The sequence below is a fragment of the Anolis carolinensis genome, unplaced genomic scaffold (genome assembly GCF_035594765.1).
Source record: "Anolis carolinensis isolate JA03-04 unplaced genomic scaffold, rAnoCar3.1.pri scaffold_15, whole genome shotgun sequence".
Taxonomy (NCBI): Eukaryota; Metazoa; Chordata; class Lepidosauria; order Squamata; family Dactyloidae; genus Anolis; species Anolis carolinensis.
The window spans coordinates 6,336,927-6,363,883 of NW_026943826.1; the positions used below are offsets into that span (position 1 = coordinate 6,336,927).

Below are 26,957 nucleotides of genomic sequence, written 5' to 3' on the forward strand. Positions count from 1 at the left end.
TTTATCTTAGAATGCAAATGTGAAAAATCTTTTATTTTTTTAAAAAAATGTACATTTATAAAAAATATTAATAACCATTTATTTCCAGTGTGTTCACTAAAAAGGAAACAAGATGCTATCCAAACACACATCAACCCAATCCAACCTGAATCAATGCAACAACCTAGGTTTTCCCTTTTCTTTTAAAACACCAGTAGTAGAAGTTGGAACACCAGCCGAAGGAAAATAAGGGGAGCAGCTGCAATATTGATCTAAGGCACATGTTTTGGATTCTGGCAGTGATTTCTGTAAGAATTATGTTAAAAAGGGGGGAATTGAAAGTGCCCCTCCTATTATATTGGAAACAAGAAAATGTGGATCACAAGTTGTTCTGGAGGACCTAGAAAAATTCCACGAAAGGTCTCCTCTCCAAGAATTTGTCAGTGCAAATCTATAGTAACTCAGCATACTATGGAAATACCTGGAGGATCTAGAAAAGTCATAGAGGGCATATTTTGACAGATATGTACCAAAAGCAGCATTCTGTAAATAAAACATAAAACAGGGTACCAAAGCTGGCCAAATTCTGTGCAATAGTACCCTCTAGTGGCAGAATCTTGCATCGCAGTTTCTTTCGCTTTGTTGTGTTGTGCAGTTTCCAACCTAGTACAGGAATTTTGTGGTAACATTTGTTCAAGAGAGATGTTTGCTTTCCTCTGGGCTGAGAGCGTGTGACTTGCCTAAGGTTACCCAGTGAATTTCATGACAGGCTTGTGCAAAATAAGGGAATAACCTGTCTCAATTTGCATCGTGTACATTGGAATAAAGAAAGCTAGTGGTCTTGCTGGCTAGGAAATGATGGCAACTGTGGGCCAGAAAGGAACTTTTGTAAAATGTATAGCTATTTGCTGATTTATTTCCCAGTGCAGATGTATGTATGTGCTTGTAACAGATGCAAACACAAGATAGGTGTGTTCTCTAAGGCTTTCATGGCCGGAATCGCTGGTTTGCTGTGAGTTTTCCAGGCTGTATGGCTATGTTCCAGAAGCACTCGCTCCTGATGTTTTGCCCACATCTATGGCAGGCATCCTCAGAGGTTGCGAGGTCTGTTGGAAGCTAGGCAAGTGGGGTTAATATATCTGTGGAATGATGTCCAGGGTGGGAGAAAAAACTCTTTGTCTGTTTGAGGCAAGTGTGAATGTTGCCATCGGCCACTTTAATTAGCACTGAATAGCCTTGCAGCTTCAAAGCTTGGCTGCTTCCTGCCAAGAACATCACTTCACTCTCTCTCCCCCAGACTGTGGTGGAGGCTCCTTCTTTGGAAGCTTTTAAACAGAGGCTGGATGGCCATCTGTCGGGGGTGCTTTGAATGCGATTTCCTGCTTCTTGGCAGGGGGTTGGACTAGATGGCCCATGAGGTCTCTTCCAACTCTACTATTCTATGATTCTATGACTCTATGATTATAAGAACTCAGAAAACGGGAATTTCAGACAGGAAACAATCAGGGCCAGCTAAAACCTCCCAACAAAGGTTTTCCCAGGCAGGAAGCAGCCAGGCTTTGAAGCTGCAAGGGCATTCAGTGCTAATCAAGGCGGCCAATGGCAACATTCACTCTTGCTTCCAACAGACAAGAGTTCTTTCTCCCGCCCTGGACATCATTCCAAAAAATATATAAACAATTGCCTAGTTTCCAACAAATTTCACAACCTCTGAGGATGGCTGCCATAGATATGGGTGGAACGTCAGGAGAGAATGCTTCTGGAACATGGCCATACAGCCCAGAAAACTCACAGCAACCCAAAGCTAATGGTCTTGCTGGCTAGGAGACACTGGGAACTGTGGCCCAGAAAGGAACTTTTCTAAAACGTATGGCTATTTGCTGATTTATTTCTCAGTGCAGAATGTATGTATGTGTCTGTAACAGATTCAAGCACAACATAGGTGACCTGTGGTCCCTTCAATGTTTTTGGGATGCAGCTTCCATGATCCCTGACCACTGGCTACGACTGATGAGACTTGGAGGCTAAAGCCCCTTCCATACAGCTGAATAAAATGCCACATTATCTGCTTTGAACTGGAATATATGGCAGTGTGGACTCAGGTAACCCAGATCAAAGCAGAAATTGTGAGATGTCCTATCTTGATATTCTAGGTTATATGGCTGTGTGGAAGGGCCCTAAGAACATCTGCCAGGTCTAGTATCCCTGAATGATACACATTCGCAGTTAGCATGAGATTAATCTACAGATTTGGAAAACATTTCTCCAAAGATCTATTTTTAAAAAGTCAAATCAGATATGTGTGAATCCTTGACTTCTCAGGTGTTCTGGGTTTTACTGCCCAGTCAACACAACTGATGGTAGGGGATCATGGGAATCATAATTCAAGACTTCAGACCCCAGATGTAGGGATTTCCCATGAGGTAGGTTGTTTTATAATCTTGTTTCCTGTCTGTAAACAGAGGGGAAACTGAGGCACGCAATGGTGAAGTGATTTGAAAAGGAGGTTATTGTTTTGATGTGTCTTTGATTAGAATCTGGATAGACAAAATGCAGCCCTCTAAATTTTTCCATACTGCAACATCCAGCTATTCTGGTGATGGTGGATGATGGGAATGGCAGTCTAACAACAGGTGAAAGGCCACAAGTTCTCCATTGGATTAGTGGGAAGCATAGGTTAATTAAAGACCTGCTTGATTGCTAAATGGAACCTCCATATCCAAAAGCAGTATACCTGTTAGAAAAAAATAACAAGGGGCTACAACCTTCAGCTCTCCCATTTGTACATTTCTTTGTGTTGTCAAAGGCTTTCATGGCCATGAGTTTTCCGGGCTGTATGCCATGCTCCAGAAGCATTCTCTCCTGACGTTTCATCCACATCTACATAGATGTGGGTGAAACGTCAGGAGAAAATGCTTCTGGAACATGGTCATACAGCCCGGAAAATTCACAGTACATTTCTTCGTTGCTTTGATGTACCTTTACGTTAAGAAAAATCAGGAACAGCAAACATTTCTGTCAGTTAACAGCTGGTATAGCAGAGACAGGAATCAAGGGACCCGTAACTCCCATCAGCCCTTACTGGTATTGCTAATGGTGAGGAATGCTGGGTTTGCAGTACAGCCAACATACAACGGGATGAGTGAATGCCACTCCTGAAATAAATCTTCAAACCACCTGGCTGGGAAAATATATATATCTCAGTGCGTCTATTCTGTAGAATTAACACAGGTTGACACCATTGTATCTACCAAGACTCAATGGAGTTGTAGTTTGGTGGTCACCAACAAGGTTAAAACTCCCACAATTCCATAGCAGCTAAAGTGGCGTCAAATGGCATTAATTCTACAGTGTAGATGCACTCTTGGTCAGACAGAGATTCTGGACGGACAAGGAAGAGGTGGAAGTCACACAATCATCCAAGCAAAGCTTCATAGTCCACGTACCAGGCTATCTGCCCAGAGGTGGGGTTCACCCCAGAAATGGGCCACTTCTTGGGCTCGTTCCCAGCCCTGCTGACCACCGTCACAATGTCGTGCTTGCCTTTGCCCATGACCAGCACCCACACCCGTCTGGCCTTGTTGATGAACGGCAGGGCGAAGGTCATGCGCTGGTGGGGCTTTACAGGACTCTCGGTGAAGATCACCTCCTGGTTTCCTTCCAAGCCAACCGAAGAATGTGGGAAAAGGGAAGCCGTGTGTCCATCAGCTCCCAATCCCAGGAGCACCAAGTCGAAGCTGGCATTGGCAACCAGGGCGCCGATCTCGTTGGCATACAACTCCGGACCTTTATCCTCCTCAACACAGAGCCTCCGGTTGAGGTGCACTGGCATTGGATGGACGTTGAAATAGGGCACCCGGACATGGCGGATGAGATGCTCGTATAAATGGCCAAAATTGGATTCCGGGTCATCGAGCGGGACGCAACGCTCGTCCACCAGCCAGAGGTGAGTGTGGCGCCAGGGGAATCCATAATGATGTAACACCAATTGTTTGAAGAGAGCAAGAGGACTAGATCCCCCTGAGAGGGCCACGTGGAATGAACCGGACCGGCTGACAGTGCTGATGGCCACCTTTTCAATATCCGCTGCCAAGTGGGCAATGAGTTCTTCCGACCAGGCTGTGATCAGCCGGTTCTGCCGAAATCGGGACTGGAGGGTCTTGTATTGGTCTGGCGTTTGCCCATTCTTGGCATCCATCAACTCGAGGGTCTCCTTCATCACAAAGGACACTTCTCCGCCGATGATCTCGAAATCCAAGAGGTGCCCGTTTTCCTGGCCACCGGGATACACACGGGGGACTTTGTTCACCCAGTTGGTCAGCAACCGATTCCAGAACCCCCAAGCGGCCAGCAGATTCTCAGTTGTAACAAAGGAGTCCTTCTTCCCATGATAAATATGAGAGATCAGGACTGCATAGGCGTCTAAGTCCGCTACAGGAACGTAGGCGTAGTAATCGGATATGGAGTGTCCAAAAAGACGAAGCTGTGGGCGATTGAGGAGTTCCTTCCAAGTTCCTTGTGGCATCGTGGGTTTGAAAAGGTTGCGACTCACAAGAATGGCAGGGGAATTCAATTCTCCGTGTCCAATGTAGAAGATGAGCTGCTTCGGTTTGCACTGACTTTCTTTGGCATCCCAGGTAGTTTCGTGTTGGGTGCAATAGGCACGGTTTTTGAACAGGACTCGGACGTAGCCAACCCGTTCGTCTAAGACTTTGCCGGAGGTGAGGATGAAAGGTACACCTTCCCAGCGGAGGTTGTCCAGGTGAACCAGCACACCTGAAAATAATCATAATACCCATATACCATTTATACACATAATCAAAAGGTCATTGGATGCAATAGTTTTAAGAATTTGGTACATGAAACAAAGTTTGTGTATAGGGGCCGGGCTGTGGCGCAGGCTGGTGAGCAGCCTGCTGCAATAAATCACTCTGACCATGAGGTCATGAGTTCGAGGCCAGCCCGTGGTGGGGTGAGCACCCGTCAATTAAAAAAATAAAATAAAAAATAGTCCCTGCTCGTTGCTGACCTAGCAACCCGAAAGATAGTTGCATCTATCAAGTATGAAATAAGATACCGCTTATAAAGTGGGGAGGCAAATTTAACTAATTTACGACGTTGGAATGAGGAAGTGCCGTTGCAGTGGTTGATGAAGCAGCTGCTCCCCCCTGTGGCCAAAATCGAACATCCCCTCAGGAGAAGGATAAATTGCCTCTGCGTCTGTCTCTGTCTCAGTTCTATGTGTATATGGGCATTGAATGTTTGCCTTATATGTATATAATGTGATCCGCCCTAAGTCCCCTTCGGGGTGAGAAGGGCGGAATATAAACACTGTAAATAAATAAATATATGAAACATCAACGAATTTTAGGTCTAGTCTTGTGTCCCATCTCCAAAATATATCATTATATATTTACAAATGCGGGCATCCCAAAATCCAAAACATGTCTGGTCCCAAGCATTTCGGATAAGGGAGATTCAACCTGTACTAATTTTTAAAAATGTAATAGCTGCTTGTCGAAATGGACTCCCAGCCCTGACTTTTGGACTCATGGAAACTAATAGACACATACAATTTAGGCTGTGAACTGCTTTCGATTCTGCAGTTTGTCTGGGTTTTAGCACAGCAGATTAATCACCAAGCTGCAATCAATCTTGCCAACCGGAAGGTTGAGAATTCGAAACCCGGGTCAGGGTGAGCTCCTGAACTTTAGCCCAGCTTCTGCCTACCTAGCAGTTCGAAAACAAATGTGAGTAGATAAATAGGGACCACATTAAAGCAGGGAGGTATTTAGGCTCGGTGTTTTGATTAGAAAAAAGGAGGAAGTTTACAAACAAAGAAAGCTCTTTGGCAGAGATGGAGCGATAGCACAGCATCCAAAGATGCCGAAAGATGGGAAAGCCTATATATACCTCTATCTGTTGTCTGGCTTGTCATTGTTATAATCAGTATTGAATGTTTGCTGTATATGTGTTCTGTGATTTGCCCTGAGAAGGGTGGAATATAAATACTATAAATAAATAAATAAATAAATAAATACTGTAACTAAATTTGCAAACAAAAAATAACCGCTACAATATGCCTGGAAAGGTCGCAATCTTATCCCTCTTCTCCTCTAGTTTTCCCTTTGAGAGAAACTGGGATGTTTTAAAAAGCAGCTAAGTAGGAATGCGGAGAATTAAAGAAGGGAATAGCAAGAAGGTGCATTACCTGCAAAGGTGGGTGTCCTGCTGAAATAGTCCTGCCCCTTTTGAAGCTCCTCCCTTACATGGCTATTGTATGCTTCATATTGACCGAGTACAATGCTGCTCCTCTCCAGGCCTTGCAAGGATGCAAAAGTCTGAAGCTTGTGCCGGAGGACGTCCTCGGAATTGCTCACATTTGCTGGCAACTCCATCGTGAGAAGCATCAAGACCTCGGTCAGGTGGTTCTGGAGAACGTCACGAATCACACCATATTCTTCATAGAAGCTGGTGCGGTCTGTGTGCCAGATTTTGGGGAAAGGAGGAGAGAAGAATCAAGCAGTGATATAGTGAGACAGTATGATGAAGTAGTTTAAGCATTGAAATAATAGGGCTTGGGGTGCATCTACAATGGTAGTTCCCAATCTTTTTTTTGACCAGGGACCACTCTCCAACAGTAGTACCAAAAGGGTTACGAATCAGTTTTTGGTCAACTTTAGATTCAATTTGGTTATTTGGGATGTTGATTCAGAAAATTGCATTGGATAGCCCACATCAGCTGTAGTTTCTGATACAGAACATATGCCATCTAGTAGTCGCCATCTACTTGCCCAATGAAAACCATATTTAATAATCTAGAGCTGATGTGGTCTATCCAATGCAATTTTTGGAATCAGCACCTCAAATAATCCCAGGAACAGGCCTAAAATTGAAGACATCAAGCAAGGTGCCCCCACTTCCAGGCGCCACATGGAACGGCTCCGCTCAGGGGGAGGGAGGAGGAGGAGAAGCAACAGTCAGGAGGCTTGTTTTCACACCTTTCATGGGTAGTCAGACTCTCCCCTCCCAACATCCCTGTTGCCTTGGCACTATAAGAGGGGTTTGAGAGACTTGTTGCTTTCGTTGCAACAGTGTAGTAATGGTGAGGCCGCGGACCATATTTTAGTTCTTGGGGACCACTGGTGGTCCATTGACCACAGGTTGAGAACTACTGATCTCCAATGTAGAATTAATCCAGTTAGAAACCACTGTTAACTGCCATGGCTTAATGCCATGGGATCGCAGGAGTCTTACTTTTCCAGGACTTTAGCCTTCTCGGCCAAAGAGTTCACATGCCTCATTGAACTATACATCCCATGTTTGTATAGTACTGAACCATGGCAGTTAAAGTGATGCCAACCATTATTCATTCAACAATGTAAATGCATCCTTAGATATACAGCAGTTGCTCACCTCTATTGTAATGTGGATTTTAATTGAAAATGTGAAAATAATAATAGGATAATTTGAAGGAAAAATAGAAACCAAAGAGATGTAGTTCTGGGTTGCTGTGAGTTTACCGGGCTGTATGGCCATGTTCCAGAAGCATTCTCTTCTGATGTTTCACCCACATCTATGGCAGGCATCCTCAGAGGTTTTATTTATTTATTTATTTATTTATTTGCTTGCGACATTTATATACCGCCCTTCTCACCCTGAAGGGGACTCAGGGCGGTTTACAAGTATATATACATACAATACATTATATTATACAACTATATTGCAATATTATTAGGTTGTGAGGTGTGTTGGAAACTAGGCAAGTGGAGTTTATATATCTGTGGAATAATGTCCAGTGCGGGAGAAAGAATTCTTGTCTGTTTGAGGCAAGGGTGAATCTTGCACTTGGCCACCTTGATTAGCACTGAATGGCCTTCCAGCTTCAAAGTCTGTCTGCTTCCTTCCCGGGAGAATGCTTTGTTAGTAGGTGTTAGCTGGCCCTAATTTTTTCAGGCCTGGAATTCGCCTGTTTTCTGAGTGTTGTTTTTTATTTACTGTTCTGATTCTACAGTTTTAAATACTGGTAGCCAGATTGTGTTCATTTTCATAGTTTCCTCCTTGCTTGTGGATTTTAAGGCTGTGGCCTGGGCTGTGGCACAGGCTGGTGAGCAGCCAGCCAGCTGCAACAAATCACTCTGACCAAGAGGTCATGAGTTTGAGGCCAGCTTGGAGCCTATGTTTGTCTTGTCTTTATTCTATGTTAAAGGTATTGAATGTTTGGCTTTTATGTGTAATGTGATCCGCCCTGAGTTCCCTTCGGGGTGAGAAGGGCGGAATATAAATACTGTAAATAAATAAATAATTTCAATGGTTTTTTTGTTTAGTCTGACATGGTGGTTGTTAGAGTGACCCAGAATTTCTATTTCTTGTGTTCTGCCCTCTTCTTTGCAAGGCCTTCCTTGTAAAGATATTTACTGAATTAACGAAATCACACAACAACAAAATATAACAATGCAGACTACGTTATGTCATGCCTTAGCCACAACCTCTCGAATCCAGGCGGGAATTATTTCTTTGAACAGCCAATGTTATTTTGCACTTTATTGTCCATTTCAACCGTGAAATATCTTCCCCATTCCGGCACATTCTGCACTAGTTTTATGAATTAGTCTCCTGTTTTAATATTGTATGCTTCATGTCGATTTTATCGATTGTTTTACTGATAATTGAGGTTTTATTGGTATAATTGTTTTATTGTTGTATCATTGATATTTGATTGTTTTATCGGGCTAGGCCCCATGTAAGCCGCCCCGAGTCCCTTCGGGGAGATGGGGCGGGGTATAAAAATAAAGTTATTATTATTATTATTGACACAACGACGTTGTATGACACAGCAAACAAGATAGATATGCTGGATTTCGTTTCACAAAACCACAAGTCGAACACTTCCCAAGTGTCTAGGACTGTGTGATGTATTTTCGGATGATGCGTGCAGATCCCAGCAGGGTGGCCTTTTGCAGCTGGCAGATCGTAATTTTGTCAATGTCTATTGTTTCCAAATGCCGGCTGAGATCTTTTGGCACGGCACCCAGTGTGCCCATCACCACCGGGACCACCTGCACTGGTTTCTGCCAGAGTCTTTGAAGTTCAATCTTGAGGTCCTGATAGCGGCTGAGTTTTTCCTGTTGTTTTTCGTCAATGCGACTGTCACCTGGGATGGCAACATCAATGATCTAAACCTTTTTCTTTTCCACAACTGTGATGTCTGGTGTGTTGTGTTCCAGAACTTTGTCAGTCTGGATTTGGAAGTCCCACAGTATTTTTGCGTGTTCATTTTCCACGACCTTTGCTATTATTATTATTATTATTATTATTATTATTATTATTATTATTATTATTATTAACCGTGGGATGCGTTTAGGGTTCCTCAAGTCACCCTCCAGAAAATACAAACTTAACAGGAAGAGTAGAGTTGGGAAACAAACTGAAGAAACAAAGTTTAACAAAATGTAAGAATTTCAGCACTGGCCTCTAGCAAGAAAGGTCTCTCCGCCAATCGAATGCTGCAGTGCCCTTGAACAGGGACGAGAAAGGTGAATTCCTGCTACCTAAGTTTCTTCATGCCTCTTTTTTTCCTGGCTTGCAATCACTGGGTGATCAAAAATTGGGGGGGAAACCATGAAGGGAAACCAAGGAGGGAAAAGAAGAAAGGCAATTCATCTCTGGGGACCTCAAATTTCCCTATCAAGAGAACAACCGGCTCTCTACCCTTCTCAGCTCGTAAAAAAAACTTTGGAACAAGGAAATCCACGTCCCTGCCGAAATTCATGGCCAGCACATTAAGGTAATCAATGCTGTATATTATTTGGCAAAAAGACTAGCGATCACGGTTTGGGGAAAGCCAATGAATACCTATCGCCGGAGAAGGAAGGAGAAGGCAGGATGGGGCATTCTCTTATCCCATCTGTCACCTTTTCTCCCCAGGAGAAGGGAAAGGAAACTTCGGCCTGGCCAAGCAAATTAGGGCCATAAATTATTTTCTTTTTTTAATCACTCAAGGCTTTTAATAACGCAATGGCTTGTTGGCACAACCAGCGGAGAGAGGCATCCCAGGACTGATGCGGATGCAGGTGCAGCCGGCGCTGCAGACGAAATGCAGCAAAGACTGCAGGCGCATTGAGGAGAACAGCGGTGCCCTTGAGTTCGCGGTATAGTGAGCACCCAGCTTGTCTGGATGGGATGGAGGCCAGGGATAATAAGAACCAAAAGACATTTTCCATGATACGTGAGAGTCGGAAATCTTTCCTTGTCCCCTTGTTACCCCCATAAAGACAAAAGACTGGTTCATCCCATGAAACCGGCAGTGTGCTGGAACATAGGAAAATGCTTTATACCGAACTGCATCATTGATAATAATAATAATAATAATAATAATAATAATAATAATAATAATAATAATAATAATAATAATAACTTTATTTTTATACCCCGCCCCATCTCCCCGAAGGGACTCGGGGCAGCTTACATGGGTCCTGGCCCGATAAAACAAACAAATAACAGTAACAAAGCAATAAAACAATTATCCCAGTAAAAAACATCTGCCTGGCTTAGAGAAAACATTGATCTGCCTGGCTTAGAAAATAATAATAATAATAAAACTCTTATTTCCCCGGAAGGCCTCAGGGCGGCTTCCAGTGAATATAACATACAGTAGAGTCTCACTTATCCAACGTTCTGGATTATCCAACGCATTTTTGTAGTCAATGTTTTCAATACATCGTGATATTTTGGTGCTCAATTCGTAAATACAGTAATTACTACATAGCATTACTGCGTATTGAACTACTTTTTCTGTCAAATTTGTTGTTAAACATTATATTACAGTGCTTAATTTGTAAAATCATAACTTAATTTGATGTGTAATAGGCTTTTCCTTAATCCCTCCTTATTATCCAACATATTCGCTTATCCAAGCTTCTGCCGGCCCGCTTAGCTTGGATAAGTGAGACTCTACTGTAGTGGCAAACATTGCCAAAACAGCAAGTAACAAGTCAAACAATGAATGAAGAAGATAGGTAAATGTTTTCCCCTGGCATTAAGTCTAGTTGTGTCCGACTCTGGGGGTTGGTGCTCATCTCCATTTCTAAGCTGAAGAGCCGGTGTTGTCCGTAGACACTTCCAAGGTCATGTGGCCAGTGGCATGACTGCATGGAGGGACATTATCTTCCTGCCGGATCTACTCACATTTGCATGTTTTCGAACTGCTAGGTTGGCTGAAACTGGGGCTAACAGTGGAAAGCTCACCTCGCTCCCCAGATTTGAACTGCCAACCTTTCAGTCAGCAAGTTCAGCAGCTCAACAAACTTAAATAAGATTGTAAAATAAAGACAAAAAAGTGTGTATGTGGTGGGGGGGGGGGGGGGGGGGAGAATTAGAAAAAAATCCTTTTTGTCCAAATTTCTTCAGAGTGGGTATGCCATTGCCTTCCTCTAGGGCTGAGAAAGTGTGACTTGCCCAAGGCCACTCAGTGGATTTTCAAAATAAAGTGGAGATCCAGTAATAAGGCTGCCATCCCTCAAAAACGACTTGAATGTATTGTCGAAGGCTTTCATGGCCAGAATCACTGGGTTGCTGTGAGTTTTCTGGGCCATATGGCCATTTTTCAGAAGCATTCTCTCCTGACGTTTCGCCCACATCTATGGCAGGCATCCTCAAAGGTTGTGAGGTCTGTTGGAAACCAGGCAAGTGGGGTTTATAGATCTGTGGAATGATGTCCATGGTGGGAGAAAGAACTCTTGTGTGATTGTTGCAATTGGCCACCTTGATTAGCATTGAATGGCCTTGCAGCTTCAAAATCTGGCTGCTTCCTGCCTGGGGTACTCTTTTGTTGGGAGGCATTAGCTGGCCCTCATTGTTTCCTGTCTAGAATTCCTGTTTTCTGAGTGTTACTCTTTATTTACTGTCCAGATTTGAGAGTTCCTTTTAAAAATACTGGTAGCCAGTTCATTTTCATGGTTTCCTCCTTTCTGTTGAGATTGTCCACATGCTTGTGGATGTCAATAGCTTCTCATGGTGGTTGTGAGAGTGGTACACTTGTGTATTGTGTTCAAGGTACACGAGAAGTCTCCCAGTAACACCTAGTAGCGTCAACATCTTTTCTTAAAAGTTGAATTGGAAGAGGGGAGACCTGCCAAAGGCAAGGGTCCAAGAGAGCAATTCAATTTTAAACATCAAGTGCCAAGGACAGACTGTTGGAAGGAGGCGAGCCTTTCTGCGTCCTGCCCACGGCTTTCCCAGAGGAATATGTGGCTGACTACTATTGGGAACAGTTTATCCCATTAGATCAGGGGTCCTCAAACTTTTAAAGCAGAGGGCCGGTCCACAATCCTTGACTGTTGAGGGGCCAAATTATCATTTGAAAAAAAAAACGAACAAATTCCTATGCACAGTGCACATATCTTATTTGTAGTGCAAAACAACAACAATAACAATGAAAGACCAATACAATATTTAAAAATGAAAATAATTTTAACCAACATAAACCTATCAGGATTTCAATAGGAAGTGTGGGCCTGCTGCTGGCCAATGAAATAGTTAGGTTAATTAGGATTGTTGTTGTTGTTGTGTGTCTTCAAGTCATTTCAGACTCTGGGCGAGCCTAAGTCTAAAATTATTTATTTATCCATTTACTGCATTTATTTACTACATGTATATCCTGCCCGTCTCACCCCAAAGGGGACTCAGAGCAGCTGTATGTACATACAATATATTATATTATTAGCATAGCACAATATTAGCATTATATATTACTATATTGAACTATACCACTATACTGTAATATTATATGTAATATACAATTAATATTATTATATGGTATTTTTATTAGTATTATATTGTATAAAATAATATTATTATCAATATCATATGTATATACAATATATTATATTATTAAAACTGATATAAAAATATTATATTATAAATGAGGGCGGGGCCCAGGTAAATGACCTTGGAGGGCTGCATCCAGCCCCCGGGCCTTAGTTTGGGGACCCCTGCGTTAGATGGAAAATGGGAAAAGCAGCTATACAGAAACACAACCTAGTATACTGATTAAATACACACAATTCCTGAATTATAAACCACAGTCAAATGGTAAATATGCGAAACATATTTAACTGTCATGTCTCAATGCTTTGGAATCCTAGGAGTTGCAGTTTGGTGAGGCACCAGCACTCTGGCAAAGACAAGCTTGTGAAACTACAACTCCCACAACCCCACAGCATTGAGCCATGGCAGTTAAAGTGGTGCTAAACTACATTCATTCTACAATGAAGATGCAGTCTCCTGGTTTGCCAACCTATTCCTCTTCCTTCTCCACCAGCATTTAAATAAAGACCCCCCCACATACTTTTCACATCCACGGTTTCCTTCAAGACGATCTCCACTCTTTCCACGTGGTGCCTGTTCCAGATTGGGTCCAAATGTTTTCGGTTCTGGTCTCGGAATGGTAAGATATGGGCCACGGTCTTTTTGAGGAGAAACAGAAGAAAGGAGCAGACAGCAAAATTAATCACAACTCACATATTTCAAGATCAGCACTTTATGCTTCTGATGAGGAAATTGCAGTCAACTCTCCACTTTTATGGGCTTGATATTCACAGATTTGATTATTCACGGATTTGATTTAAATTTTTATCTGTATGAATGTGTTGTTGAAAGCTTTCATGGCCAGAATCACTGGGTTGCTTTGAGTTTTCTAGGCTGTATGGCCATGTTCCAGAAGCATTCTCTCCTGACATTTCGCCCACATCTATGGCAGGCATTGTGAGAGGTTGTGAGGTCTGTTAGAAACTAGTGGGGCTTATAAATCTGTGGAATAACGTCCAGGGTGGGAAAAATAATTCTTGTCTGTTGGAGGCAAGTGTGGATGTTGCAACCGGCCACCTTGATTAGCCTGGAAAACCCAACCCAATCTCTAGGAATGTCTAGGTCCTCCAGTACAATTCTCTGGTCATTAGCCTTTCTGTTCCTCCCATCTCTGCCAGTTAAAAACCAAATAAAATACCAGTTTTACTGCCTTTCAGAGAAACCACAAGGACCAGTGTGTTAATTTTTTATCCATTGCGTAAACAGCTCTAAACGGTTTGCTTTCACCCAAAAGCACAAAGCAATCCAAGTGAAATACTTGATTAAAGAAGGGGAAATGCCATGTTTCAATACGTGTAACTAGGCAATATATTTAAAGCTCTTATTGAAATTAGTTTCATAGGAACACTTGTAAAGATTAGAATAGCTATAAATACTTGGTGTTTGTTTTTTATCGGGCGACTTGTAAGGAGCTTTAAAATCCCACAATTCAAATATATTCAAATGTCAATGGAGGTATAACGGGTTGCAGCCCGACAAGCAAAATCCAACAAATCCAATGTATCCAACAAATGCTACATTCCTCTTACCAATGCAGGAGTCTACTATATACTCTGCAGCCGTGGACAAGTCTACAGAGGGATCACCAATCACAGCATTACCCAAACATGAATCAAGGAACACGAAAGGCACTGCAGACTAATTCAGTCAGAGAAGTCAACCATAGCAGAGTATTTGATGAACCAACTTGAACACAACATATTATTTGAGAACACAGAAATGCTGGGCCACTCTCACAACCACCATGTCAGACTACACAAAGAAGCCATTGAAATACATAAGCATGTGAACAATTTCAACAGAAAGGAGGAAACCATGAAAATGAACAAAATCTGGCTATCAGTATTTAAAAAACTCTAAAATCAGGGCCGTAAATAAAGATCAACACTCTGAAAACGTGAATGCCATACAGGAAACAATCAGGGCCAGCTAACACCTCCCAACAAAGGATTCCCCCAAGCAGGCTTTGAAGCTGCCAGGCTATTCAATGCTAATCAGGGTGGCCAAATGCAACATTCGTACTTGCTTTAAGCAGCCAAGAGTTCTTTCTCCCACCCTGGACATCATTCCACAGATGAGGGTGCCCATAGATGTGTGTGAAATGTTAGGAGAGAATGCTTCTGGAACATGGCCATATTTTATTATTATTATTATTATTATTATTATTATTATTATTATTATTATTTACAGCATTTATATTCCGCCCTTCTCACCCCGAAGGGGACTCAGGGCGGATCACATTACACATATAGGCAAACATTCAATGCCTTTTAACATAGAACAAAGACAAGACAAACATAGGCTCCGAGCGGGCCTCGAACTCATGACCTCCTGGTCAGAGTGATTCATTGCGCCACAGCCTGAGCCCAACTCACAGCAACCAAGTAAAATATACTTTGAGTTGTTGTGAGTTTTCTGGGCTGTATGGCCATGTGCCAGAAGCATTATCTCCTGATGTTTCTCCCAATATGGACTTTTCACAGATATACCGAAATTTCCAACACAACCCCTGAGGATACCTGCCATAGATGTGGGCGAAACGTCAGGAGAGAATGCTTCACATGGCCATACAACCTAGATAACTCACAACAGCCCAGTGATTCCAGCCATGAAAGACTTTGACAACACAAATATACTTCATTCTTTTCTCCCCCGGGCCGTGGTGGAGGCTCCTTCTTTGGAGGCTTTTAAGCAGAGGCTGGATGGCCATCTGTCGGGGGTGCTTTGAATGCGATTTCCTGCTTCTTAGCAGGGGGTTGGACTAGATGGCCCATGTGGTCTCTTCCAACTCTACTATTCTATGATTCTATGATTCTTCTGGTTGTCCCAGTGAATGTCTCCAGATGCCTTCAAAATGTTCCACTTTCTCACTTTGTCCTCAGTTTCGTTCTGTTATCGCAAAGTGCAGGTGCATCTACTCTTTATAATGAATACAGTTTGACATCACTTTAAATGCCATGGTGCAATGCTATGGAATCGTGCGAGACCTTGCAGAATGACAACTGCCAGGATCCCATCGCGTTGAGCCATAGCAGTTAAAATCAAATTAAAGTCTATTAAGACAAGCTATTTAGAGAACGGAAACCCCAACCCTACACCATTGCAGTGCCCTGTTTGGGTCACCTTTGCTTCCCTTTTGCAAAACTCTCTGGATCGCTTCAAAACCAAAAAGAGAAGAGCCAAAATCTGGGGAGGGGGGTCGGGAGCTCTATGTTTTTATCAAATTAAAAAATATACCTTTAGCGCATGGCAGAGTGGAGGGAAGGAGGGGAAAGGGGAAGGTTGCTTGCTCAGCGAAATGGGAGCTTCTGACCTTGGCTGGTCGATCAGGTGGATAAAGCTCTGCCGGTGAGCGAGTGTGCGTTTCCAACACTTTTTTTGTCGCTTGCACACAAGCAATGGATCAGCTCATGGGAGGACAAGGGATGGGGATGGGGTGTCTAATAAAATAACTGACCTTTAGATGTCTGGGGAAAGGCCTTGTTTTGTTTCCTCTACAAAATATGCAGAAATATGGGAGAAGCAAGAGACTCACAAAATATGGCTCCCGATAAGATAAATTTGCTAGGTCCTTCAAGTGATTCTATGGTATGCATCTCCTGGAAATCACCATAGTATTGTGTAGGAGGACCTAGCACATTCCTTGAGAGGATACCAGTAGGAATTTCTAGGTCTTCCAATGCAATCTGTGGTACTCTGGGACTAGATGTGAGTTCATTTAATAGCATTTGGTTGTTTCACATAACCACAAGCCAACTGAGAAAGTATCCTCAGGGGTCTTTCTATATGAGAGCCATGCGTGAGTTAGGGCCTTTTACCCTCGCACTTAAGACCTGGCTCTTTACTAGAGCTTTTAATCTATGTTAATTTTATCAATATTTGTATGTATGTATTTTTATCCTTTACACTTTTATCTTGTAAATCGCCTAGAGCATCTTGGATGGAGGGCAATTAATAAGTAATTAAATGATGATGATGATGATAATAAAAGTGAAAAGGTGTATATGTTTGTATGTAAGCGCCTGCCTCCACAAACAGCTATAGCTCCCACAACTCATGAGACCAATGGCCCTCCTGCCAATGACATTGCAGGTTATAGTGAACACCATGAACATGTCCAAGAGCCCTGCCAATGCCATGTACAGTAGAGTCTCACTTATCCAAGCTAAATGGACCGGCAGAAGCTTGGATAAGTGAATATCAGGCAGGCTTCCTCCCTCCTATACTCCCGTAGGAATGTTAAAACTTGGTTGTGGTGCCAGGCTTTTGAATAATAATTGGCAGCATTAATTATTATCATGTACGCTGGAACTCAATCAACAGACCCAGTTTTTTGAACTGAACATGCCTACCTGTATTTTATAATGTGTTTTATGAATACTGTTGTAAGTTAATAATAATTTTAACTGATTTATATTGCACTGTATAATTTTTATATATGTGTTTTATTGTAAGCCGCCCTGAGTCCCCTGATGGATGATAAGGGTGGGATATAAATATTGTAATAAATAATAAAATTAATATCTTGGATAATAAGGAGGGATTAAGGAAAAGCCTATTAAACATCAAATTAGGTTATGATTTTACAAATTAAGCACCAAAACATCATGTTATACAACAAATTTGACAGAAAAAGTAGTTCAATACGCAGTAATGTTATGTTGTAATTACTGTATTTACGAATTTAGCACCAAAATATCACGATATATTGAAAACATTGACTATAAAAATGGCTTGGATAATCCAGAGGCTTGGATAAGCGAGGCTTGGATAAGTGAGACTCTACTGTATAAACACAATAGTAAAGGCTTTCATTTGGGGAAAATTTCATCCTAGATTTTTCTGTTTCTCCTCCACCACAGACATCCCAGTGTTCCTGACTCTCCCCATTGGGGTGGAATTTGCATGACCCCACTCACAGCCTCTTCCTTAACCCTTTCCTACTCTTTTCTAAGGCACACAGCAAACAGAGAAATTGATCAGCAACTGAACATACTAAAGAGGATAGGAGTTGTAGTATAGGAGTAGTTACTGGGATGTATAGTTCACCTGCAATTTAAGAGTATTCTGAACACCACCAATGATGGACCTGGACAAAACTTGGTACACAGAGCCCTCATGACCAGCAATAAGTACTGGAAGTCTTTGGAGGGATTTATAGGAGTTGAACCCAAACAATGATGGATCTGGACCAAACTTGGCATGCATACCCAATATGCCCCAATTTGAATACTGGTGGGCTTTGAGGGGAATTGGCCTGGACATTGGCCTGGAGTTGTAGGTACTGGGATGTATAGTTCACTCTGAACTCCACGAAAGATGGAACTGGACCAAACTTGGCACACTCACCTGCTTGCCAAGGTAGTGGTCCACCCTGTACACCTCCTCCTCTTTGAAGAAGGTCTTCAACTCCTCAGCCAGCTGCTGGGCGGATTGGAGGTCCTGCCCAAAAGGTTTCTCCAGGACAACCCGAAGCCAGGCCCCGGTGGGCGGGCGACAGCTACTGTTGATATGGCGGGCGATCTCCCCATAGGCAAACGGCGGCACTGAGAAGTAGAAGATGCGCCCCACTTCCTCCAGGTCCTCCTGATCGAGCACGGTTCGGATCTCCCGGTTGAGGGACGCGTAGTCCTCCTCTGTCTTGAGCTGGCGGTATTCCGTCAGGCGGAGGAACTGGTCCTTGAGCATGGCGCAGCGGTCGGGAGGGACATCCAGAGGGCATGCCAGGTTCTTCAGGTGTCCGTACATGAGCCTCCGTCCCTTTTCAAGATCGGCTGTGGCTGCCCCGTGGAAGGTGAAGGTGTGCCCGTTGCTCACCTCATCCAGGTAAAGCTGAAAGAGGCCCTGCCATAAATACTTCTTGGCTAGGTCTCCGGTGGCACCTAAAAGCACCACAGAGATGTGGCCGCGTGATTCCCGTGCCATGGAAGGAACGATGCCCAGGAAGAAAACGAGGCTAAGGATCATCCTCCTAAACATACTGGAAATAGAAAGATCTAAATGAAAGAGAGGAGAGAACTTAAAAACTTGAAAACCAGCCATAGCACCTCAATGGATACATGTGCATACGAAGTATATATCCCAATCTATATATATAAAAGGGTAAAGTTGTTTGCGCCGTGACTACACCAACACAACTAACGCCCCAGAAATACGAACAATCAGACCCAGCTAACACCTCCCAACAAAGAATTTCCTCAACCAGGAAACAGCCAGGCCTCGAACCTGCAAGGCCATTCAATGCTAATCAAGGTAACCAATTCCAACATTCATACTTCCTGCACTCAGACTATTCATTGCTATTCAACCTGGCCAACCAACAATTCCACAAGGTAGAAAGCGGCCAGGCTTCCAAGCAGCAAGACTATTCACTCCTGTTCAACCAGCCCAACCAGAATATACCCTACATGGATAACCCTCAGGTTTGTAAGCCATCAGGCCACTCCATCTCATTCAACCAGCCCAAGCAAGGAGGCCCCTATATAGAAACTGCCCAGGCTTAGAAGCACAAAGGCTATTCAGTGCAATTCCAATTGGCCACAGCAACGCGTGGCAGGGCACAGCTAGTCTATATATATAAAAGAGTGATGGCATCAGGGCAGCGGACAAAACAACAAAACTACAGGCCCCCCAACCTCGAAATTTGACAACACAACCCATCATCCACGGCTCTAGGTTGATACAACAAAAAGGAAAGAAAAATAAATTCCTAATTAGAGGGAAAGGAATAATTGTTTTTATCCAATTGCTGCCAGTTACAAGGCTAAGTTCCGCCCACTTGGTCTCCTAGCAACCTACTCAGCCCAGGGGACAGGCACAAGAGTTTGGAGAGACCCCTAAGGGCCATCCAGCCCAACCTTTTCTACTATGCAGTAGGACACAATCCAAGCATTCACAACACATGGACAACGTATAAATACTATACAATACTACACAGGGACATAGACCCCCTCTACCCTCACCACTTTCACAGTACACAAACAACCAAATGCATACTCAACATAAAGACAACCATACAACAGACATTCAGTACCACCACTACCTCAACCATTTCTCACCAACACCACCAGACAACGCCACAGCAATGTGTTAGCACGGCTAGTCAATATATAAAAGAAGCAAGTAGAATATAGTGCATTTCAACAGATATACCTTATGTATGTGTTCATTAAAAAGCTACCCAACAGGATCTAGGCATCTTGCTAGGCTGCAACTCAAGCTTGTTTTACTTTTGTCCTGCATTCAAATGCTCTAAATCTTCAAACGGATGGATTTTGGAACACTTTGATCCCTAAAATGAGCCAAAAGAGTCTTACCGGTCCCTACGTGGCAAAATGAAGTGACGAAACGAAAGAACACACGATTCGTAACCCGGCCTGCTCTCACCCGCATCCTTCAAAGGTAATGCGAGGAGCCAACACGGCGCTGCCTTTTGGAAGAAATCCAACTGATTATGAGCCTTGGTGACTCGCGCTAAAGAGACTCACCTCAGTCGATCGCAGGAAGCGGAAGGCGAGAATACTTTTTAGCTGGGCAGGCTCTCCTTCTTCCAAAGAAAGAACAAACATACATACACACAAAGAGATGGGATCTGTGGTTAAGCAAACAGAAACGCTCCTGAGATAAGCGGTTTCCAACATTTCCTGGCAAAAGCTGGCATGTTCCTTATTGACAGCAGGAATACATTTATATGGCATACTAGCTGTGCCCGGCCACGCGTTGCTGTGGCGAAGTATGGTGGTATGGGAAATAAAGTATTGAGGAATTGGTGGTAGTTAAGGTAAAGGGTAAAGGTTTTCTCCTGACATTAAGTCCAGTCGTGTCTGACTCTGGGGGTTGGTGCTCATCTCCATTTCTAAGCCGAAGAGCTGGCGTTGTCTGTAGACTCCTCCAAGGTCATGTGGCCGGCATGGCTGCATGGAGCGCCATTACCTTCCCGCCGGAGCAGTAGCTATTCATCTACTCTCATTTGCATGTTTTCGAACTTCTGGGTTGGCAGAAGCTGGGGCTAACAGTAGGGGCTCTCTCCACTCCCCCAATTCCAACCTTTGGCCTTTCGGTCCAGAAGTTCAGCAGCTCAGCGCTTTAACATGCTGCGCAATCGGGATATTATTTCCTAAAGGTTGTGAATATACAATATTTCTGAATTTTTTTTTTGTCTGTTGAAGGCAAGTATGAATGCTGCAGTAAGGGAAAATGATTAGCATGTAATGGCCTTGCAGCTTTAAAGTCTGGCTGTTTCCTCCCTGGGTGAATTTTTTGTTGGGAGGTGTTAGCTGGCCCTGATTGTTTCCTGTCTGGAATTCCCTTGTTTTCAGAGTGGTGTTTTTTGCGATATTTTATGTGCTTCTACTGTCTGTGCCCCTCAGAAAACAGGATTTGCCAGACTTTGGTGATGGGAATACTTTGTTGAGAGGTGTTAGCTGGCCCTGATTGTTTTATAACATGATGTTTTGGTGCTTAATTTGTATAATGATGGCCTAATTTGATGTTTAATCGGCTTTTCCTGAATCCCTTCTTATTATCCAACATATTCACTTATCCAAAGTTCTGCTGGCCTGTTTATGTTGGATCATAATCATATTATGTTGATAAAAACATCAAATTAGGTTATGATTTTACGAATTAAGCACCAAAACATCATGTTCAACAACAAATTTGTCAGAAAAAGTAGTTCAATACTCAGTAATGCTATGTAGCAATTACTGTATTTATGAATTTTGCACCAAAATATCACGATGTACTGAAAACATTGACTACAAAAATGTGTTGGATAATCCAGAACATTGGATAAGCGAGTGTTGGATAAGTGAGACTCTACAGTAGTTCAAAAACATGCAAATGTGAGTAGGTGGCGCAGTGTGTTAAACTGCTGAACTTGCTGACCAAAAGGTTGGTGGTTCGAATCCGGGAAGTGGGATGAGTTCTCACTGTTAGCCCCAGCTTCTGCCAACCTAGCAGTTCAAAAACATGCAAATGTGAGTAGATCAATAGGTACTGCTTTGGTGGGAAGGTAATGGCGCTTTATGCAGTCATGCCGGCCACATAGCCTTGGAGGAGTTTGGGGGGGAACTAACCTTTATTTCTGGAAGTTGTAGTTCACTTATATCCAGAGACACGGATGACGGATTTGGACCAAACTTGGCACACAGAACCCCCGTGACCAACTGAACCTACTGGAGGGATTTGAAGGGGACTGACCCCCCCATGGTGGGAGCTGTAGTTCATCCTGCAGCCAGAGAGTGAACTTTCCCAACATGTCAAATTTTTAACTACTGTTTGAGTTTCAGGGGGTTAACTTGGCATGATGAGAGTTGTAGTTCACCCACAACCTTGTGCATTTTGTAAATTTTAAAAAATGTCATTTTTAAATAACCCGGGCAATGCCAGGGACCAAGCATCTGTGTCTCTTGAAAAGACAAAAAAAGAAGCAGAGCTGGAGTCGCTTCATCTCTGCATGACCCTAATTCGGTAGAAACACCAGTTGCTCAACGCTCTTGGATTGCGCAATATTTATCAGGCTTCTACAGTAAATAACAGCCATTCCCATAAACGCGGAGGCATTGAAAGTGGGCAGAGCCGTTGGGGAGGCCGGTTATCGAAATACGTATCAGTTAGAGCAAACAGGGAAGGAGTCGAAGCAAAAGGCAATTGCCAAGAAGGAAATAAGAATTTATCAGAAAAGAGGCCTTGTGTGAGGGCTGCCATTAATAGGCCAACAAACACCAGGTGTTTTAAGGCTCTATTTCAAGGAACCGACTGGTAAAACCCCCTCCGAGTATCCCTTGCTTAGGGTGCATCTGTACTGTAGAATTAATGCAATTTGATCCCACTTTAAACATCATGGCTCAATGCTACGGAATCCTGGGATGTGTAATTTGGTGAGGCACTAGCACTCTTTGGCAGAGAAAAACTAGATTTTGACCATTCGTAGGACTTGGTTATCCAGCATGAATGGTGATGGAGGCATGGATATGGAAGTCCGGCCGCATCAATAAGAAAAAAGCAAAATAATACATCTATTATATGTAATGTGGCTGCGGTTTGATCCAGAAATACTTCCTTCTTTGGGCCTTAAGTGCCTCTGGCAACATCAGTGGCAATTTAAGCTAATTGTATAAAGCAAAACCAGATTGTCAGCATCTCTCATTCTGGCCAAAAGAGAGAGACGTAGACCAATGGATGGACAATGTACCTGGGTCGTCACATGATACAACGGTAACAACGTGGTTCCACTATAGGGTTAATGCAGGCATGGGCAAACCTCTGCCCTCGGGGTGTTTTGGACTTCAACTCCCACACTTCCTAACAGCCTACTTTCATGGGGATCCTGGGCCCATAACCCAGACCTGGGTCAACTTGGGCCCTCCACCACAGGCATCCCAGTGTTCCTTTCTCTCTCCATTGGTGTGGAATTTGCATGACCCCGCCCACTACCTCTAACAGCCTACTTTCATGGGGATCCTGGGCCCATAACCCAGACATGAGTCAACTTGGGCCCTCCACCACAGGCATCCCAGTGTTCCTTTCTCTCTCCATTGGTGTGGAATTTGCATGTCCCCGCCCACCACCTCTAACAGCCTACTTCCATGGGGATCCTGGGTCCATAACCCAGACATGAGTCAACTTGGGCCCTCCACCACAGGCATCCCAGTGCTCCTTTCTCTCTCCATTAGTGTGGAATTTGCATGGTCCCATCCACTACCTCTAACAGCCTACTTTCATGGGGATCCTGGGCCCATAACCCAGACATGGGTCAACTTCGGCCCTTTACCACAGGCATCCCATTGTTCCTTTCTCTCTGCATTGGTGTGGAATTTGCATGACCACGCCCACCACCTCTAACAGCCTACTTCCATGGGGATCCTGGGCCCATAACCCACACATGGGTCAACTTGGGCCCTCCACCACAGGCATCCCAGTGTTCCTTTCTCTCTCCATTGGTGTGGAATTTGCATGACCCCGCCCACTACCTCTAACAGCCTACTTTCATGGGGATCCTGGGCCCATAACCCACACATGGGTCAACTTCGGCCCCCCACCACAGACATCCCAGTGTTCCTTTCTCTTTCCATTGGTGTGGAATTTGCATGACCCCGCCCACTACCTCTAACAGCCTACTTTCATGGGGATCCTGGGCCCATAACCCACACATGGGTCAACTTCGGCCCCCCACCACAGACATCCCAGTGTTCCTTTCTCTTTCCATTGGTGTGGAATTTGCATGACCCCGCCCACTACCTCTAACAGCCTACTTTCATGGGGATCCTGGGCCCATAACCCAGACATGGGTCAACTTCGGCCCTCCTTCCAGGTGTTTTGGACTTCAACTCCCACCATTCCTAACAGCCTACTTTCATGGGGATCCTGGGCCCATAACCCAGACCTGGGTCAACTTGGGCCCTCCACCACAGGCATCCCAGTGTTCCTTTCTCGCTCCATTAGTGTGGAATTTGCATGACCACTCCCACTACCTCTAACAGCCTACTTTCATGGGGATCCTGGGCCCATAACCCAGACATGGGTCAACTTTGGCCCTCCTTCCAGGTGTTTTGGACTTCAACTCCCAGAATTCCTAACAGCCTACTTTCATAGGGATCCCGGGCCCATAACCCAGACATGGATCAACTTGGGCCCACCACCACAGGCACCCCAGTGTTCCTTTCTCTCTCCATTGGTGTGGAATTTGCTTGACCCCGCCCACTACCTCTAACCGCCTACTTTCATGGGGATCCTGGGCCCATAACCCAGACCTGGGTCAACTTGGGCCCTCCACCACAGGCATCCCAGTGTTCCTTTCTCTCTCCATTAATTTGGAATTTGCATGACCCCGCCCACCACCTCTGACAGCCTACTTTCATGGGGATCCTGGGCCCATAACCCAGACATGGGTCAACTTGGGCCCTCCCTCCAGGTGTTTTGGACTACAACTCCCACTATAGAACCGTGGGAGTTGTAGTTTGGCGAGGCACTCACAACCTTGAAAAACTACAACTCCCAGCATTGAGCCATGACAGGTAAAGTAGGGTCAAACTGCACTAATTGTACAATGTAGATGCATACTGGACCAGACCCGTCTGAATGAGCACTGTAAACACAAACTCACTGAATGGAATGTGGGACTTATACTGGAATCATCGCGCTATAACTCAAGTGTGAATGGGCCCTTTTGCAACGAGGAAGGGGCTCGACTAGAAGGCCTCCCCCTCCCCTCCTTGCCACTCACCTCCTCCTCTTTGCAGACCTTGGAGAAGTCCTCTGCGAATTTGCGGGGCGGCGGCGACGTGAACCGGGCCCGGGCCCCTCTCTTTTCGCGTCTAAGGCCCCAAGCCTGGCCCCGCCCCTCGCGGAGGGAGAAAATCTTATGGTTCACGTCTCGCGAGCGCCGCCGGTTCGGAAGCGGGAGGGAGGAAAAGAAAGTAGCCACACTGCAGAACCCAGGCCTTTTGAAAGCGCTTTAACGGCCATGGCTCAGCTATACTGGGATGTGTCGTTTACTGTGGAGGCAGGGATCTTTGACAGGCAGAGAGACAGAGTCTTTGAATGAAAATATGTATAAAAGAAGAGAATGTGCAGGCTATAAAAAGTAAAATACATATATACACATACATACATATACAGTATATGATAATTGCAATATTTCTCTATCCACATATAAATGATACATCTATCTATCTATCTATCTATCTATCTATCTAATTATAACACTAATATATAACAGCATATCGATCCATAATAACAATAATAATATCATACTTTATTTGTAATTTATTTATTTAAAACATTTATATTCCACCCTTCTCACTCCAAAGGGGAGCGCAACATATATACACAATAAAATATACAATAATTTATAAAGATATATTGTGTGTGTGTGTGTGTGTGTGTGTGTATACAGTAGAGTCTCACTTATCCAAGCCTCTGGATTATCCAAGCCATTTTTGTAGTCAATGTTTTCAATATATTGTGATTATACAGTAGAGTCTCACTCATCCAACATAAACGGGCCGGCAGAATGTTGGATAAGCGAATATGTTGGTTAATAAGGAGAGATTAAGAAAAAGCCTATTAAACATCAAAATAGGTTATGATTTTACAAATTAAGCAACAAAACATCATGTTATACAACAAATTTGACAGAAAAAGTAGTTCAATATGCAGTAATGCTATGTAGTCATTACTGTATTTATGAATTTAGCACCAAAATATCATGATATATTGAAAACATTGACTATAAAAATGTGTTGGATAATCCAGAACGTTGGATAAGCGAGTGTTAGATAAGTGAGACTCTACTGTATTTCTCTATCCACATATATATGATACATCTATCTCTCTATCTAACTATAACACTACTATATATATATAAACAACATATCGATCCATAATAACAATAATAATATAATAGTTTATTTGTAATTTATTTATTTATTTATTTAAAACAATTATATTCCCCCCTTCTCACTCCAAAGGAGACTCAGGATGGGGCACAACATATATACACAATGTAATATACAATAATTTATAAATATATATTGTATATATATGTGTGTGTGTGTATATATATATATATGTGTATATATACACATATACAGTAGAGTCTCACTTATCCAAGCCTCTGGATTATCCAAGCCATTTTTGTAGTCAATGTTTTCAATATATTGTATAAATTTGGAAATTTCTCCTCATTCTAGTCTCCAGGGCAGCAGAAAACAAGCTTGTTCCCTCCTCCCTATGACTTCCTTCCCCTCACACCTTGATCCATGGCCCTCATCATGCCTCCTCTCAGCCTTCTCTTTTGCAGGCTAAACATGCCTAACTCTTCAAGCCGCTCCTCATAGGGCTTGTTCTCTAGACCTTTGATCCTTTGAGTCACCCTTCTCTGGACACATTCCAGCTTGTCCACCTCTCCCTTCAATTGTGATGCCCAGAACTGGACACAGTGTGATTCCAGGTGTGGTCTGACCAAGGGGAGCATGATTTCCTTGGATCTAGGCACTAGACTCCTTTTTATGCAGGCTAAAATCCCATTGGCTTTTTTGGCTCCCGTATCCCTATGGTGTCCCTATGGAAGTTGGAATGCGTTTCCCAGCAACCCTTGACAGCAGGAT

The 26,957-nt window shown here is 43.5% G+C and overlaps 2 protein-coding genes across 12 annotated transcripts in view; one reads left to right on the forward strand and one right to left on the reverse strand.

Annotated features, from left to right (window-relative positions):
* h6pd (hexose-6-phosphate dehydrogenase/glucose 1-dehydrogenase) lies at window positions 1-25,469 on the reverse strand. Of its 10 annotated transcripts, none has more exons than XM_008122473.3 (6): window positions 25,073-25,469; window positions 20,334-20,392; window positions 18,196-18,826; window positions 13,328-13,445; window positions 6,191-6,460; window positions 1-4,755 (listed from the first exon to the last, which is right to left on the reverse strand). In XM_008122473.3, exons 3-6 carry the CDS (start codon window positions 18,823-18,825, stop codon window positions 3,395-3,397), a joined length of 2,379 nt encoding a protein of 792 aa, XP_008120680.2. In that variant the 5' UTR covers window position 18,826; window positions 20,334-20,392; window positions 25,073-25,469; the 3' UTR covers window positions 1-3,394. The 10 variants fall into 10 exon arrangements, with proteins under 10 accessions (XP_008120680.2, XP_008120678.2, XP_062821669.1 ...); XM_008122471.3 differs by having other exon boundaries at window positions 18,196-18,842; XM_062965599.1 differs by having other exon boundaries at window positions 20,334-20,437.
* ankrd65 (ankyrin repeat domain 65) overlaps window positions 1-26,957 on the forward strand; it is a 136,228-nt gene that overhangs the window by 45,775 nt on the left and 63,496 nt on the right. The gene's annotated exons all lie outside the window — the stretch shown is intronic.

Excerpts from the sequence above, each read along its gene's own strand:
- h6pd (XM_008122470.3), bottom strand. The coding sequence starts at position 20,238 with ATGCGGGTGAGAGCAGGCCGGGTTACGAATCGTGTGTTCTTTCGTTTC. Across the intron at positions 18,843-20,162 it reads ATTTTGCCACGTAGGGACCG|ATCTTTCTATTTCCAGTATG; the intron begins GTAAGACTCTTT and ends TCTTTCATTTAG. Across the intron at positions 13,446-18,195 it reads ACCACTACCTTGGCAAGCAG|ACCGTGGCCCATATCTTACC; the intron begins GTGAGTGTGCCA and ends CTCCTCAAAAAG.